Here is a 15,827-nt window from a genome sequence, read left to right on the forward strand (position 1 = left end):
GACCACTAATAACTGTGCTGATAGACAGATATGGCGACTAACCTGATATCTGATGGAGAGGTTGGTTGTCTTTAAACCAGGACAGCTGGGGAGATGGTGTGCCCTCCACATCACACTCCAATTGCAGTGACTCGCTCACATTTACTGTCTGATTGGTGGGGTTGTGACGGTATCGAGGTGCCTCCAGTGCTAGGACAGACAGAAGGTTTTAGTTAAGTCTTAATAGATAAATATTTTTTTTATTGATAGACTGATATATCATCCAGGCCGATTAATCAGCTATTACGATAACTGTACCTGCTTGGCGGCAGACAGAAGTGTATGCTCCAAAACCACTGAAAGCCTTGTACATGCATAAATCACATTTTATTGTTTTCAAATATTTTTGAGTGAATTTTCCATTCTTCTACATGTTGACTCGGGGGAGATAAAGGGCATATAAACTTAACCTACATCAAAAAATTGGTAAACATGATACATATGTTATACATATGTATTATACTGATGAGCCAAAACATTATGACCACCTGATATGCTGTTGGTCCTCCACGTGCCACCAAAGCAGCGCCGAACTGCCGAGGCATGGACTCTACAAGACCCCTGAAGGTGTCCTGTGGTATCTGGCACCAAGATATTAGCAGCAGATCCTTCAAGTCCTGTAAGTTGCAAGGTGGAGCTGCTGTGGATCGGACTTGTTGGTCCAGCACATCCCACAGATGCTCAATCAGATTGAGATCTGGGGAATTTGGAGGCCAGGGCAACAACTTGAACTCTTCGTCATGTTCCTCAATCCATTCTCGAACAATGTGTGCAGTGTAGCAGGGTGCATTATCCTGCTGAAAGAGGCCACTGCCATCAGGGAATACCATTGCCATGAAGGGGTGTACCTGGCCTGCAATGATGTTTAGGTAGGTGGCACATGTCAAATTGACGTCCACATGAATGGCCGGACCCAGAGTTTCCCACCGGCATGTCGTCTCTCCACAGTGCATCCTGGTGCCATCACTTCCCCAGGTAAACGGCACACACGTACGCGGCCTTCCACATGATGTAAAAGAAAACCAAGTAGGCGCATTTGACGGTGTACAGGGGTCATCATGGACACTCTGACCGATCTGCGGCTATGCAGCCCCAAACGCAGCAGGGTGCGATGCACTGTGTGTTGTGCACATTCCTCCCGTAACCATCATTAAAATTTTCTGTGACTTGTGCCACAGTAGACCTTCTGTCAGTTCTGACCAGATGGGATATCCTTCGTTGCCCTTGCGCATCGATGAGCCTCGGGCACCCACCACCCTGTTGCCGGTTTGTGGTTTGTCCCTCCTCGGACCACTGTTTGTAGGTACTCACCACTGCTGACCGGGAGCACCTCATAAGCCTTGCCATTTCAGAGATGTTTTGACCCTGTAGTCTGGCCATAACAATTTTGCCCTTGTCAAAGTCGCTCAGGTCTTTACTCCTGCCCATTTCTCCTGCATTTAACACATTGAATACGAGAACTGATTGTTCGCCTACCATCTGTTTTCAGTGGAACACAAAAGGAGATGTTAGGCAGAATGTTAGTCCCAGTCACCATTCACTTTCATTGCATCTACAATGAAAATGAATGGTGACTGAGACTAACATTCTGCCAAATATCTCCTTTTGTGTTCCACTGAAGAAAGAGTCATGCAGATTTGGAACAACATCAGTCCATCAGTCACTTATGATGTTCCATTTCGGCTGTAGAAGGTAGCTACCTACGTAGGGTGTAGACAGCAGGGCAATTCATTAGGTCTACACCAGGGGTAGCCAACCCTGCTCCTGGAGAGCTACCTTCCTGCAGAGTTCAGCTCCAACACACCTGCCTGTAATTTTCAAGTAATCTTAAAGACCTTGATCAGCTGGTTCAGGTGTGTTTGATTAGGGTTGGATCTAAACTCTGCAGGAAGGTAGCTCTCCAGGAGCAGGGTTGGCTACCCCTGGTCTACACAATCTATCTTGAAGTGAGCTGTAAATATCAGTGCAAAATTAAAGTTCAAATTAAAGTACCAATCTATGACATTCACCTTTGACTGGGATGTACTTGCGATGGCAGTGCTTCTCCCCGCTGCGCCGGTTCTGTACCTCACACACGTAGTTCCCCTCATCCTGTAGCTGGATGTTGGGTATGGTGAGTTCCAGGACCCAGTTGTTGCTGGAGGTCTGGAAGGAGAGATTCCCCACAAGTGACTCTGCGTACTGATGAAGGCTCTTGCAATCCAGTTCTGGAGGAACAACGTGCGGGTCCAGACGATACCACTGCAGGTTTTCATAGGTGTAATTATCTGCGTTACACTTCAGCCGCACCAGATCTTGCTCCAGTGGTTCTTCCGAAGGCTCCATCTCAATTCCAAAGCCTTCTGGAATAGCTAGGAAAGGGGATGAACACAGAAGTGCATCAGACATTTGGATTTTCAAAGATCAGGAATGTTGTAAGAAACTAGATTTTTATATTTGCAAGAAGTTGCATATGAATGTGTTCTGAGTAGATTTAGGGTGTTGCTATGCAGTTGCTAGGGTGGTTTTTAGTGCATTACTATTCAGTTGCTAGGATGTTCTGCAGTTTCGAAGGTGAAAGATCAGGAATGTTGTAAGAAACTAGATGTTTACATTTGCAAGTAGTTGCATGTTGCTATGTGGTAGCAAAGGTGTTCTCAGTAGTTTTAAGTGTGTTGCTATGCAGTTGCTAGGGTGTTTTTGCGTGTTTTGTAGTGCATTGCTATTCAGTTGCTAGGATGTTCTAAGTGGTTGCCATGACATTGTTATGTAGTTGCTAAGAAGTTTTGGGTGGTTTTTAGTGTGTTGCTATGCGGTTGTCAAGGTGTTCTATGTGATTTTTAGTGCATTGCTATGCAGTTGCTAGGATGTTCTGAATGGTTTCCAGGGCATTGCTATGCAGTTTCCAAGGTGTTTTGAGTGTTTTGGTGCATTGTTATTTGATTGCTAAGGTATTCTGAGTGGTTCTTAGTGATCTGCTTCGCAGCTGCTATGGTGTTCTGAGCTTAAGTGCTTTGCTATCCAGTGGGGTGTTCTGGGTGGTTGCTAAGGCATTGCCATGCAGCTGCAAAGAAGTTCTGAGTGTTTTTTGTGCACTACTATGCAGTTGCTAACATGTTCTGTGTGGTTGCCAAGGGGGTGCTATGTGATTTCCACAGTGTTCTGGGTGTTTTTAGTTGGTTGCTATGTAGTTGCTAAGGTGTTCCGAGTGGTTTTTGTGTGTGTTGCTATTCAGTTGCTAGGATGTTCTGAGTGGTTGCTATGGGGATGCCATTGTGTTCTAAGTGGTTTTTAGTGTGTTGCTATGCAGTTGCTAGGGTGTTCAGGGTGGTTGCCAGGGCATTGCTATGCAGTTTCCAAGGTGTTTTTAGTGTTTTAGTGCATTGTTATTTGGTTGCTAAGGTATTGAGAGTGGTTCTTAGAGAACTGCTTTGCAGTTGCTGGGGTGTTCTGAGTGGTTTGAGAGCATTGCTATGCAGTTGCAACAGTGTTCTGAGTGTTTTTAGTTGGTTGCTATGCAGTTGCTAAGGTGTTCTGTGTGGGTTTAATGCATTGTTATTCACTTGCTAGGATGTTCTGGGTGGTTGCTAGGGCATTGTTATGCAGATGCAAAGGAGTCCTAATTGATTATTGCATTGCTATGCAGTTACTGAGATGTTCTGAGTGGTTTTTAGAGTGTTGCTATGCAATTGCTAAGGTGTTCTGAGTGGTTTCGAGAGCTTTGCAATGTGGTTGCTATGGTGTTCTGAGTGGTTTTTGCGTGTTGATATGCAGTTGCTACAGTGTTCTGGGTGATTGCCAGGGGGTTGCTATGTAATTTCCACAGTGTTCTGAGTGTTTTTAGTTGGTTGCTATGCAGTTGCTAAAGTGTTCTGAGTGGTTTATAGTGTGTTGCTATTCAGTTGCTAGGATGTCCTGAGTGGTTTCCATGGCATTGCTATGTGGTTGCTATTGTGTTCTAAATGGGTTTTAGTGCGTTGCTATGCAGTTTTTAGGGTGTTCTGGATGGTTGCCAGGGTGTTGCTATGCAGTTTCCAAGGTGTTTTTAGTGCATTGTTGTGTGGTTGGTAAGGTGTTCTGAGGAGTTTTAGTGCTTTTCTATCCATTTGCAAGGGCATTCTATGTGGTTTTTAGTGCATTGCTATGCAGTTGCTAGGGTGTTCTAGGTGGTTGCTAGGGCATTACCATGCAGTTGCAAAGGAGTTCTAAGTGATTAGTGTCACTCATAGTGATTATGATATGTTCCAAGTGGTTTTTAGAGCGTTGCAATGCAGTTGCTAAGGTGTTTTTAATGATTTTTAGTTTGTTTCTATGCAATTGCTAAGATGTTCTTAGAGTTTTTTGTGCACTGTTGTGCAGTTGCTAGTGTGTTTTAGGTGGATGCCAGGGGTTGCTATGTGGTTTCCAAGGTGTTCTGTGTGTTTTTAGTGGATTGCTATGCAGTTACTAAGATGTTCTGGGTGGTTGCTATGGCACTGCTATGTGGTTTCTAGGTGGTTGCTTACTGGCAAAGTGAAAAGAGCCCACAAAAAGTCTCTATGATATTCTGGTCTCTATATATGGCTTGGGTCTCTCCTTCTAAGTCTATGGCATTTTTTTGCCCATTTTTTTAGCTTGCCAGGTGAAAATTGTAAGTCTGACTGCTTGAAGTAACGCATAAAGATTATTTTAAACCAAGTAAAAACAAACAAGGTCAAACGGGTTTTTTTGTACACAAAAACAAACTTTTGTTGAAACTCACTGGTTACGTAGAAATAGATCAATCGTTCATCTTTTCCAACTTTGTTCTCTGCTGAGCACTTGTACATGGTGGACACATTAGCATTCTGAATAACCACACGGCCTACAGTCTGTTGAAATAACAAAAACAATTCTGTAAAATAAAAATATACTGTTTAATTTCGATTATAGCTAAAAGACAAGCTCTACATTACACCCTATTTCCCCTGCCACACACAGGAAATGACCTCACAGTTGTGACAAAAAAAACAAAAAAAAACAGGAAGATGTGTTTATTCTGTCTCCATCCAGGAAGCAAAGTCTGAAAGATGGGTTTAAATATTTTGAAAGTGGAAACTGTAACACATTTGGCTCCCCGCCCTTGGATGTCAGATTTTGGATTTCTGGTCATGCTTGCAGAAAAACTGAGAGTTCAAGATTGAGGACACTTATATAAATTTGATTCAGACATGTATGGGAAATTTTCAGGAGATACAAAGAATCAAAACAGGAAATATAACCTTTTCTTTCCCATCCACTATCTCCGTCAAAGTATCAATGCTTTCGATAAGATTGATGGTGTGGTCGGGATCCAGATCCATCCAGTCTTGACATATGGGGATCTTGTCTCGTTGGTCTCTTCGACCCCTGTGAAAATAGAAATGGAAGTTATTAGCCTCAATGTTTCAAAGTAGCTCCTTCAACATAGAGTAGGAGGTCAGAGCTACAACATGTATGTGGATAAAACATTTTTAGCATCGCATATAAACTCCGTGAGATCAAATATCAATAAGAAACTCTAAGATCATCATCTCCTAACGTATACATGTGTGGGAGAGAGAGAGAGAGAGAGAGAGAGAAAGAAAGAAAGCAAGCAAGGGAGAGCAGGAATATCAGGATGCAGGATGTTCACATGGACAGTTCCCACACCAGGAAGAGTTTTTAGATGTGACTTCCTGTGTGCGATGAGAGCTAACTGAGGATACAAATGAAGGCCAAATAAACTTCAGCCTCTAAATCATTTCAAAGGAACAAAAGACACAACAGCTACTTTCAAAAAGTAGTATAGTAGTACAATAATGCTAAGGTCACGTACACACTAATATGTTTTCGGTTCAAAACTCTAACCCTAAACTAACCCTAAGTTTTTTTATTTCTAACAGCAGCGTTTTTGAAAGTCTTGTTTTCGTTGGAGAAAAACGCCATTCCAGTGTGAATGAGGCATATATTTGCAAAATCAATGTGTTTTCAAAAACAATATATTTGTGTTGTAAAAACGCAATGATTTTTTGGACTGTTTAAAATTATCGATTTTCCGATGCATCCAAATCTTGATTTGAACGATCTCGATATCAATTCTTAAGTACCAAGATCAATCTTTTACTATATGTGCAACCCTCTACAATGCGGGTAAAAAACACGCATATGAAAAAAAATTTGTGCTATGAGACCAAATTATGTCTGCGATTAGGCACTGGCTGGTAAATGTTCAGTAGTGTATTGGCGAAGAAGTTCAGCAGCCTTTCACGGCGAGTTGAGAGTAAAAGTTAGATTTGACTCCTCCTGTGTAATGTGTGTCCAAAGACGAGATCCACACAATCCATTTGTCATTGAATAATGTCTCTTTTAATATCCTTTCAGTTCTGTACATTCAGTTGTTGATCAAAAACTACAAAACATAAACATTGAATTTTAATCACAAATAGCATGGATGAGTTAAAGAAGCCATTCGAGTCCTCTCTTGTTAACATACGCTCATTTACAGACGCTCTTAACAGAACTGCTGGTTTTCTTAAAGAGACAGTACTGATTTTTAGCACGTGTTCTACAAATCAATGTAAATACTCATAAATAGTATACATTTTGCATTAAACAATAAATGTGTAACAAAATATAATATATGCAATGTAATATAATATTTATTGATTGAATACATGTATTTGTACATTTTTTTTTAAAAGCAAAAGAGTGATTTTGGAGTGACCAAAATGTAAAACAAAATTAAATTAGAATTGCGTAGTGTATGTATGTGTGTGTGTGTGTGTGTGTATAATATATATTATATTATATATAGTTTATATATACAATTTATAAAAATTAATATAATGTTAGAAGGTCCCCTGTATAATTAACAGCAATTAACAGAAATTCTCTCCCAACTAATGCTGCTAATTATACAGAGTATTACATTACATTTCATATGTAAGCAAAATGGATATTATGACTGAAATATATCCATATGGATCAATATCAAATCAGAATATCAAATTAAATTGGGAAATCTGTATCAGTACCCAGCCCTACTGATTTTGCTACAGTATGTGTATGCCTCTCATCTACACTGGAACTAAAAAATTTATTTATTTGAAAACCTATTAATTTCACGCTAAGTTTATGCCTCTCATCTACACAAGAATGCTGTTTTGCTTCACCGAAAATGGAGCGTTTTGAAAACATTCCCCTTTACTGCATGCTTTGAAAAAAGATGACGTTAGGAAATTAAAAATGGAGTGTTCAAACAAAAACGGATTAGTGTGGATGTGGCCTAAGCAAAATACTGGATAAAATATTCAAGTTTAATGAAATGGAGCCATTTAAAAAAATATTTTTCAATACTGAATACATTTTATTATAAATGTATATTTATAATAAACACAACATTTAAAGCTACACTACGTATGATTTTTTTTTGTTTTTTTTTTTTGGTTAAAATGTTTTACAAATTGCCATTTATTTATTGAGTAATAAACAATCAGTGTTTAAAACAATGTTCTTACCTTACCCCGATTCACTACGCTAAGCCTATTAAAATTTATTTGAATTTTGAGCTGTCGAGTCTCATTTGGCACAAAATCATTGGCTTACAGTATGTCACTCATCCTTGCATCATTACGTCATGTCCATAAACAGAGGAAAGAAGAACCGGCCGTCACATGTTCTGGCTGGAGAAACTACGTTCAGTTCAGTCACACTCACACAGTTCAGGACAACAAAGCTGCAGTCTGGGTGGATGTAAATTTGTTATCCGTTTGGTGAAGTTGTTTACCTGCTATGATGCTTGGATATGTTGTCTGGTAGGGTTGTTGAAGCTAATATTGTTTGTCATGATTTTATGAATCGAACATTACTCGTGTTTTAAATGATCGTGACTTATTTACATTGTCATGGGAAGTTACTGTAACGTTTACTAATATTTATGACTTCTGAAATTGACTTCTTGTAATTGTTATACTGCATATAAGCATAATATTTTCATGTTTAATAAAGTATATTTTATCTCCATCAATATTGAATCTTCGTTTTATGTTTTTAGTTTACAGTGTTATTGTGTGCATTGCATAGACATACTATTGTAGTATTACAGTTCACTTGCATTATCAACTGAGGCTGTACAATATAATATAATAATAATAAAGTCTTCCATTGAACTCTTATCAGCCATATCACGAGTTTCATCTCTTAAATTGATAAGTGTAGTACAATACAAACATTAATAGTAGATAAAACACTTGAAAAATCATATTAAAATAAACTGGTCGTGACTGAGGTGACTGAGTCCCCTGTTCTCTATGTAAAAGCGCTTTGAGCGTAGTGTCAGAAAAGCGCTATAAGTGTAAAATTAATTCATTCAAAATATGTAAATAAGAGTGTTTTTATCTTAAAGCAAGTAATATTTCAGTTTTAAATGTTTAATTGTATAACTTAATATCAACATGAAAATAGCACGTTATTAGTCTGGCTTTGAATATCTCCCAGTCATGATCACACACAGGCGATGTCCAGATAAGCTCAAATCATGAGATTCATCTGCCAGAAGAGCAGTGCCGAAACACGACTCATGTAATGTATTCTTCCGCAAATTACTTGCAATTTTAAGATTCAACCACAGATGTCGCTAGAGAGCATAAAGTTACGAAGTGCAGCTTTAAAGGAATAGTTCACCCAAAAATGAAAATTTGAGTTTCTTTCTTCATCAAAACAGAATTTAAGATTTTTAGGATTTAATTTCAGGCCTCCTCCTTTAAACAATGCAAGTGAATGGACTCCATTTTTTGATGGTCCAAAATGCATATTTAGGGTGCATCAAAATAATCCACACGACTCCAGTCGACAAATAAAGTTCTTCTGAACCCAAACGATTGATTATTTTTAGGAACAAAACAATACTTATATACTTTTTAACTACAAATGTTCACTTCTGTACATCTCTGTGATGGCGCTCATGAGAGGGATGACGTAAGCTCGTTGGTAAGGACATGCATCACATGGAGGAGGAGGCAGGAAGCGCGTCACTGTTTACAAGAGAAGGGTCACTGTATAAGCGTATTGTTGAAAATGGTCGTTTGGCGTGTGTATCCTGGATGCTTCAACCTTCAGAAACCCCAAAGAAAATGCACGCCGGGAAAAATATTAAGGATTTCAGACCATCGAAAGAAACAAAGGGTCGATATCTGAATTCATCGGCTGTGCCTGTGCTGTTTTTCCAGCAAACTCAGGTATGTGTGAAAACGTTGTCACTGTCATGCCTCCCTCGGGCTCGTCACCTTCCTCAGTGTTCCGCTCCTCATCACCCGATTTCTAATTAACCGCACCTGCACTCAATTCACTCGCTCATCACTGCCTGCATAAATAACTCACCTTCACGCCACTTTACTGTCAAGTCTCACACAAAGGACTCTAGTTTGACCGTACTGCTCTCACGCAGTGTTTATATACCTGTCTGTATTTGCTCTTGATCTTCGTCGATATCTGTTTAGTGCTTACCCTGCTGTTTCGCCTGTTACTACTACTTCAGTTCTGTGCACATCAAACCCATCAACCTTGTGAATCCCTCTTCAGTTTGTGAAGCTTCTCTTCTGTGTGATATCACCTGTACCATTGATCTCACTGTGTAAACCCTGTAAATCCTGTGAATCTCAGTAAACGCTCTCGCACTTGGTTTCACTAACTACAACTTGTGTGGCTTGAATTCCTGACAGTCATATAGCCTATAAATTTCTGCTAAAGAAAAAGTACAAGTAGATAATGCAATGGCATTGCTCCGAAACAAAGGGTGGTTATTTACTGCAGTAATGTTTCTTATTATTTGCAAATGGTTTTTTATTTTTATTTTATATTGTTTTGAAATTGTTTTGGACTGTTTTGGTTTGTGAACGCTGCTTGGTCTGTGGTCTGTGCAAGTTTCTCTTGTAAACAATGACACGCTTCCTGCCTCCTCCTCCATGTGATGCATGACCTTACCAACGAGCTTACGTCATCCCTCTCATGAGTGCGTCACAGAGATGTACGGAAGCGAACATTTGTAGTTAAAAAGTATATAAGTATTGTTTTGTTTCTAAAAATAATCAATCAGAAGAACTTACATTTTTTCGACTGGAGTCGTGTGGATTATTTTGATGCACCCTAAATATGCATTTTGGACCGTCAAAAAATGGAGTACATTCACTTGCATTGTTTAAAGGAGGAGGCCTGAAATGAAATCCTAAAAATCTTAAATTCTGTTTTGATGAAGAAAGAAACTCAGATACATCTTGGATGGCCTGAGGGTGAATAAATTATCAGCAAATCTTCATTTTTGGATGAACTATTCCTTTAATCAAACAAAGGCTGAGTTCGGAACTACATACTACCATACTACTCATACTTTTTCTGCCATTGACAGATATGGCAGTAGTAAGAGTAGTATGAGTAGTATGCAATTTCAAACTCAGCAACAATAACATTTTGTTTTCACTTCGTCTGCCATCTTGGATTATTTGTTCTCAGAGCTCTTTACAATGCATTCCAGGTTTGCCTTCTTTGCAGATGATATATCCAATGTTGCCTTAAATTTGGCCAAAAGAAGGTATCTTTTAAGTCATAATTATTATGCTGCCTAAATGGTAGGCAGCTCACTGTTTTGGAACAGAGCTAGTATCTGCACAATAATACAACTAATAAATAGATAATGAACTCTGAGTCATGCTTTGAGTGTGAGAGTGGTGAACAGGTACTCCAGGCCTCAGCTACATGTGTGTAGGTGTGATGTGGATGCAGATGGGATTTGCAGTAAACCTGCGGCTCTCTGGACCTCCCTGAATAATTCAACTGCTACTAATCCACAATCCATCCAAGCCTGTCCTCTCGATCCTTTCTAAGGCTATGTATGGAATGGAATTCTACAGTGTATGTTTCCTGCTATTTTTTTATTATTATTTAAATAGTAAGTGATCTGTAGGCATTATGCAGTGATAAAAATATTTTCTTCCCCCTACTGGAAAAAAACATCTCCTTAAACCAGTTAGCAGGCCTTAGCTATTTTAGCCTTCCAAAATCTCTCTAAAACCAGCAAACAAACCAGGCAGGCAAACCAGTTAAGACCAGCAAACCAGCATAGGCTTGTTTAAAATGTTTTTTTTTTCCAGCAGGGGTATTCTACATTGTTGTCACATGACCTCATCACATTTCATGCGAGTGGTATCTTTTACCATCTTAGAAATAAGCATTGTTATTGTCCATTTTGAATTCAATTTTGTGCAAAAAATAAATAAATCTTTGGATTTAATCTCTAAAATTATGACTCAAAAGAGACACTCCTTGTTCTGTCTTTTGGCATGAGTGCATTGCATTTATGTCATCTTGTAGGCATGCATTCACGTCAACGTTTCGGTCTGTCTTGTGTTTCATGTCTGGAGCATGGTGCCTGGATCCTGACTTCCCTGTCTGGTTCGGTTTCAGTCTGTGCCGGGATCCGGACACTCATGCTCCATGTTCTGTCTGTTATTGACGTGAGTTCATTGAGCTTATGTCATCTTGGTGGCATGCACTCGCGTCAGTAATTTATGTCTGTCTCTCGCGAACACTGGTGCTCCTCACATTGCACTCGCGTTGCGCTGCGTGCCCGGGACACAAGCTGTCTTCACGTTGTGCTGAGGTTCGGTCACTTTGGTCTGAGGTGTCGGGTTTGTCCTGTTGCGTGCATCGCATGGTGTTTGCCTCACGATGTCTAGTGTGAGAATGCATGGCATTGCTTTGTTAGCATTGCCGTGCATTCTCTCGTCTTATCTGTCGGTTGGTATGAACGCATGTTGCCTTATTGTCTTGGTGATATACGCTCGTGCCATTCGGTTGTCTGTGTCTTGTGAGCACGTGGCTTTGTTTTGTTTCTGTATTGCAGTGTGTCTCGTGGGCCTGGGTAGCTCAGCGAATATTGAGGCTGACTACCAACCCTGGAGACACAAGTTCGAATCCAGGGTGTGCTGAGTGACTCCAGCCAGGTCTCCTAAGCAACCAAATTGGCCCGGTTGCTAGGGAGGGTATAGTCACATGGGGTAACCACCTCGTGGTCGTGATTAGTGGTTCTCGCTCTCAGTGGGGCGCATGGTGTGTGGATCGCAGAGAATAGCATGAGCCTCCACATGCTGTGAGTCTCCAGAGGTGTCATGCACAGCGAGCTACGTGATAAGATGCGCAGATTGACTGACTCGGAAGCAGAGGCAACTGAGACTTCGGTCCTCCGCCACCCGGGTTGAGGTGAGACCTAGTAAGTAGTGGGAATTGGGCATGCCTATTTGGGGAGAAAAGGGGAGAAAAAAATAAATGAAAAATAAATAAATAAATTGCCGTGTGTCTCTCAGTCTTGCATCATACCCCGCCTCATTATTAGTTAATTTGCCTCACCTGTCCCTTTGTTAACCTGTTTGATTTCTCTCCCTATTTTAGTCTCCTCGTGTGTGCTGTCCAGTACCAGTTCATCTTGTTCATTGGTCCTGTTCTTCAGTCCTGATCTTCAGTCTTGTTTCCAGTCCAGTCGGTCTTGTTATTTGCCCCGTTTTCCTGCCCAGCCAGTTTTTGTTTTTACTGCCCAGTTCCTGTTTTTTTTTTTTTTTTCTTCTTGGTAGTTTGAGTTTTTGCCTTTATTTTTGTATTAATAAAACCTTGTTTTTTAACTCTGCGTTTGGGTCCTGAGCCTCTGCTTATTCTCTGCTAATCCCTTGACACTAATAGAAGTGTGTTGGATGCTAGTATGTAGTATGTTAGTACACTATTCTGAACATAGACTAACTTTTCCTCTAGGGGCCAAAGAATGCTTAAATAACCCTGTCTCTGTTCATCCTGTTGTTTAGACGACACATCACTCCTCCCAGGTCTCGGTCCTTCACACTGAGCTCCCCCTGAACAGAGCACTTTAAATATCACCAACACCCCCTAACCTATCCACCTTCCCCAGCTGCCTTATCTCCAGCGAACACGGAAGAACCGCTGCCACCACGCCACCCGCTCGGCCCTTACTGCAGAGAAAATAAACAACACTTCTGAAAACACGGGAAAGAGTCTCCGTCCAGTAAGAGACTGTGGGCACATCGCCAAAAGGGACAAAGACTATCCACTCTGAACTCATCATGAACCGTGAGTGCTCACATTGAACATTCGATAGCGATTTCGACACCTTCGCCAGATAAACTAATACTCCCATTGATTCAGTACCGATGCTGGGAGTGAAATCCCTCTAGTGCAGCAATATCCTGAAACTATGAGATGTTTGGAGTACCTCTTAACCCTAACGTTATTCAATCTTAATACACAAATGAACAGTAAAAGACCTGTCACGTGATGTGTTGATTTACTCTCATTACTGAACACAACATAAATGTCATTCTAATTACCGTAATGCAAAAAGATCTCACTCTAATTAGTGAAAAGCAAATCTTTAATTTATATTCTCAAAAACTTAATGGATATTATTCTTACGTGGACTGGAAAGTCATTGCAGGCTCTAGGCACGATCATGATTTCAAGCTCGATTACACTTCCTAGTGCTTGATGTTTGCGCAGAGTGCTAGATGGCGCTAGGCAGTGTATTCAAGCCTGAAATCATAATTGCTAAGGTGACTTCAGCTGTCAAGATTTAAAGTGAAATGGGAGTTATATTTCCCTGTTCTTCCCCCAAAACTGATTAGATTGCTTCAGAAGACATGGATTAAACTACTGGAGTCTTATGTATTACTTTTATGCTGACTTTTATGTGCTTTTTGGAGCTTCAAAGTTTTGGTCACCATTCACTTGCATTGTATGGACCTACAGAGCTGAAATATTATTCTAAAAATCTTCGTTTGTGTTCTGCTGAAGAAAGAAAGTCATACACTTCAGGGATGGCATGAGGGTGAGTAAATGATGAGAGAATTGTAATTTTTGGGTGAACTATCCCTTTACCTAGATGACAATCAATCTTGACAGACATTTGTCTTTACACAATTCAACTAAAAAAGACTTCCCTGCAGCTCAAAACCTGTCACATGTGGTGTGTTGATCTAGTTCGTGTTGCTTACAGGGTTCTGCGGGTGCTATTAAGACCGCAGGGGCTCCAGGGCCTCCACTGCCAGCTGATGGTGGCTGGGGGGGTGCCGGTGGTGGTGCAGGTGAGTGTCTGTCGACTGCCCTTCCTGTAGGGGTTAGCAGGCGCTGCTGCCTCCTTCTCATGGATCTGAGGTGGAACTGCACAGGAAATTCAAAAGAAATGTATGACAAATCTATTTAATGCTACTTGAATTGATGCTATTTTAGTGCATTTCTATCTTTATACTGTGGAAGGCTTTGTTTGAAATATTTATATAAAACATTAGTGTTACATATTGTTTCTTTTCTAAGAAGGAGCTAAATGCATTTTGACAGGAAAAGAAGTATATATAGTGTTAAATTTCAGTACTTTTAAAATCTGCGATTAGTCGCAATTAACTATGAAAAATCATGCGATTAATCGTGATTAAATATTTTAAATATTCGACTGACACCACTACTTGTAGCACATTTAAAATTATTTCTCTTCTGGAAAAGATGGATCAGAAACATCAGACTCATCTTGAACTACACAGATTTTTGTCCAATCAAATGTTCTCTAGAATGACAATGTCCCTTCCTCTAATCCCACCTGTAAAGGACAAAAATGTAGCAAATCATGGTTCATGGCTGTGACGTAATAGCCTATTGGCTATTTTTTTAAAAGGCTCATCGTTACTGTATGTCCCGTCCAAACTGTGCAGCTGAAGTCATTTCATGGGGCCATTAATGAGTGAGAAGATTTTCATGCATTATTGTTCTGCATTATTTTACCACTGAAATGAATGGCCCCTTCCTGAGTTTGAACTTTCAATCAGAACTTTACACCAACCCCTGATTCTTCATCTCCATAAAATAATGGGTCAGCCAAATATTGTTTTTACATGTAATCAATTGCATTTTGAGACCATTACCATTAACGATGAGAGAAAAGTTGAGACTTTTTTCCAGGGTAGCAGCTGTGTTTTTCAGAAGGACTGTATATTCCCCTGCGTCCTGCTTACACACGTCCCTGATCTCCAGTGTCTGCTGCTGGACCTTAAACCTGCTGAACTCTGGACGTCTGGTGATCAGTTTCCCATTCTTATACCTGCACATATACATATCGTCAAAGTATGTATGGGATAATTTACAGTCATCCAGTCATTATTGCAAAGAACCCCAATGCAAAGCAGAGCTGCTTCTTACAAAAATATCTGACAACATAATGGTGTAGCTGATCAATCATTATCAAGTTTTCCAGGGAGCCATGTAAAAATAACATATAATATTGTCTTTTTCATTTATCTTCAGACTTAACCCTTTAAGCTCTGAGAATGTTTTTAAAGACTTCCTATTTCAGTGGCATACCCAAAATTAAAGGTTTATAACTCCGACAAAAAACAACAACACACAAAACAAAACAAAACAAGGAGAGTCAAGTGTTTGGTATCATTGTAAAGAAATCTTAATGATAAAGATTCAGGGGTGTAAAAAGTACTCAGAAATGATATTTAAGTGAAAGTATGGATACTGTAAAAGTCCAAGTATCTAGCAAAAAACATACTTGAGTGAAAGTAAAAAGTATTCACAATAAATTGTACTTAAGTATTAAAAAAGTAAAAAGTAACTCACTAGAATGAAATCAAGAGAGGACATTATGTGAGAGAGGATGTTGTTAAATTCGATTGGTTTGTTAAGTGGCCTTTTTACTGTCTGTGATGACGGTCATATCTCTCACCCATTGGCATTATAGTTATTATTATAATTAATAGTTGCCTAACAACAACAACAAC

General features: G+C 39.8%; 1 protein-coding gene across 5 annotated transcripts in view; it reads right to left on the bottom strand.

Annotated features, from left to right (window-relative positions):
- Window positions 1-15,827, bottom strand: part of LOC127412834 (vascular endothelial growth factor receptor 3-like) — an 85,566-nt gene that overhangs the window by 22,147 nt on the left and 47,592 nt on the right. For all 5 annotated transcript variants that reach the window (XM_051649491.1, XM_051649490.1, XM_051649492.1 and 2 more), the window contains 6 exons: window positions 14,967-15,142; window positions 14,046-14,211; window positions 5,259-5,385; window positions 4,760-4,868; window positions 2,049-2,390; window positions 43-189 (listed from right to left, as the gene is read on the bottom strand). In XM_051649491.1, coding sequence (XP_051505451.1) covers window positions 43-189; window positions 2,049-2,390; window positions 4,760-4,868; window positions 5,259-5,385; window positions 14,046-14,211; window positions 14,967-15,142 — 1,067 coding nt within the window. The remainder of the gene's footprint in view (window positions 1-42; window positions 190-2,048; window positions 2,391-4,759; window positions 4,869-5,258; window positions 5,386-14,045; window positions 14,212-14,966; window positions 15,143-15,827) is intronic.

The sequence above is a fragment of the Myxocyprinus asiaticus genome, chromosome 22 (assembly GCF_019703515.2).
Source record: "Myxocyprinus asiaticus isolate MX2 ecotype Aquarium Trade chromosome 22, UBuf_Myxa_2, whole genome shotgun sequence".
NCBI lineage: Eukaryota > Metazoa > Chordata > Actinopteri > Cypriniformes > Catostomidae > Myxocyprinus > Myxocyprinus asiaticus.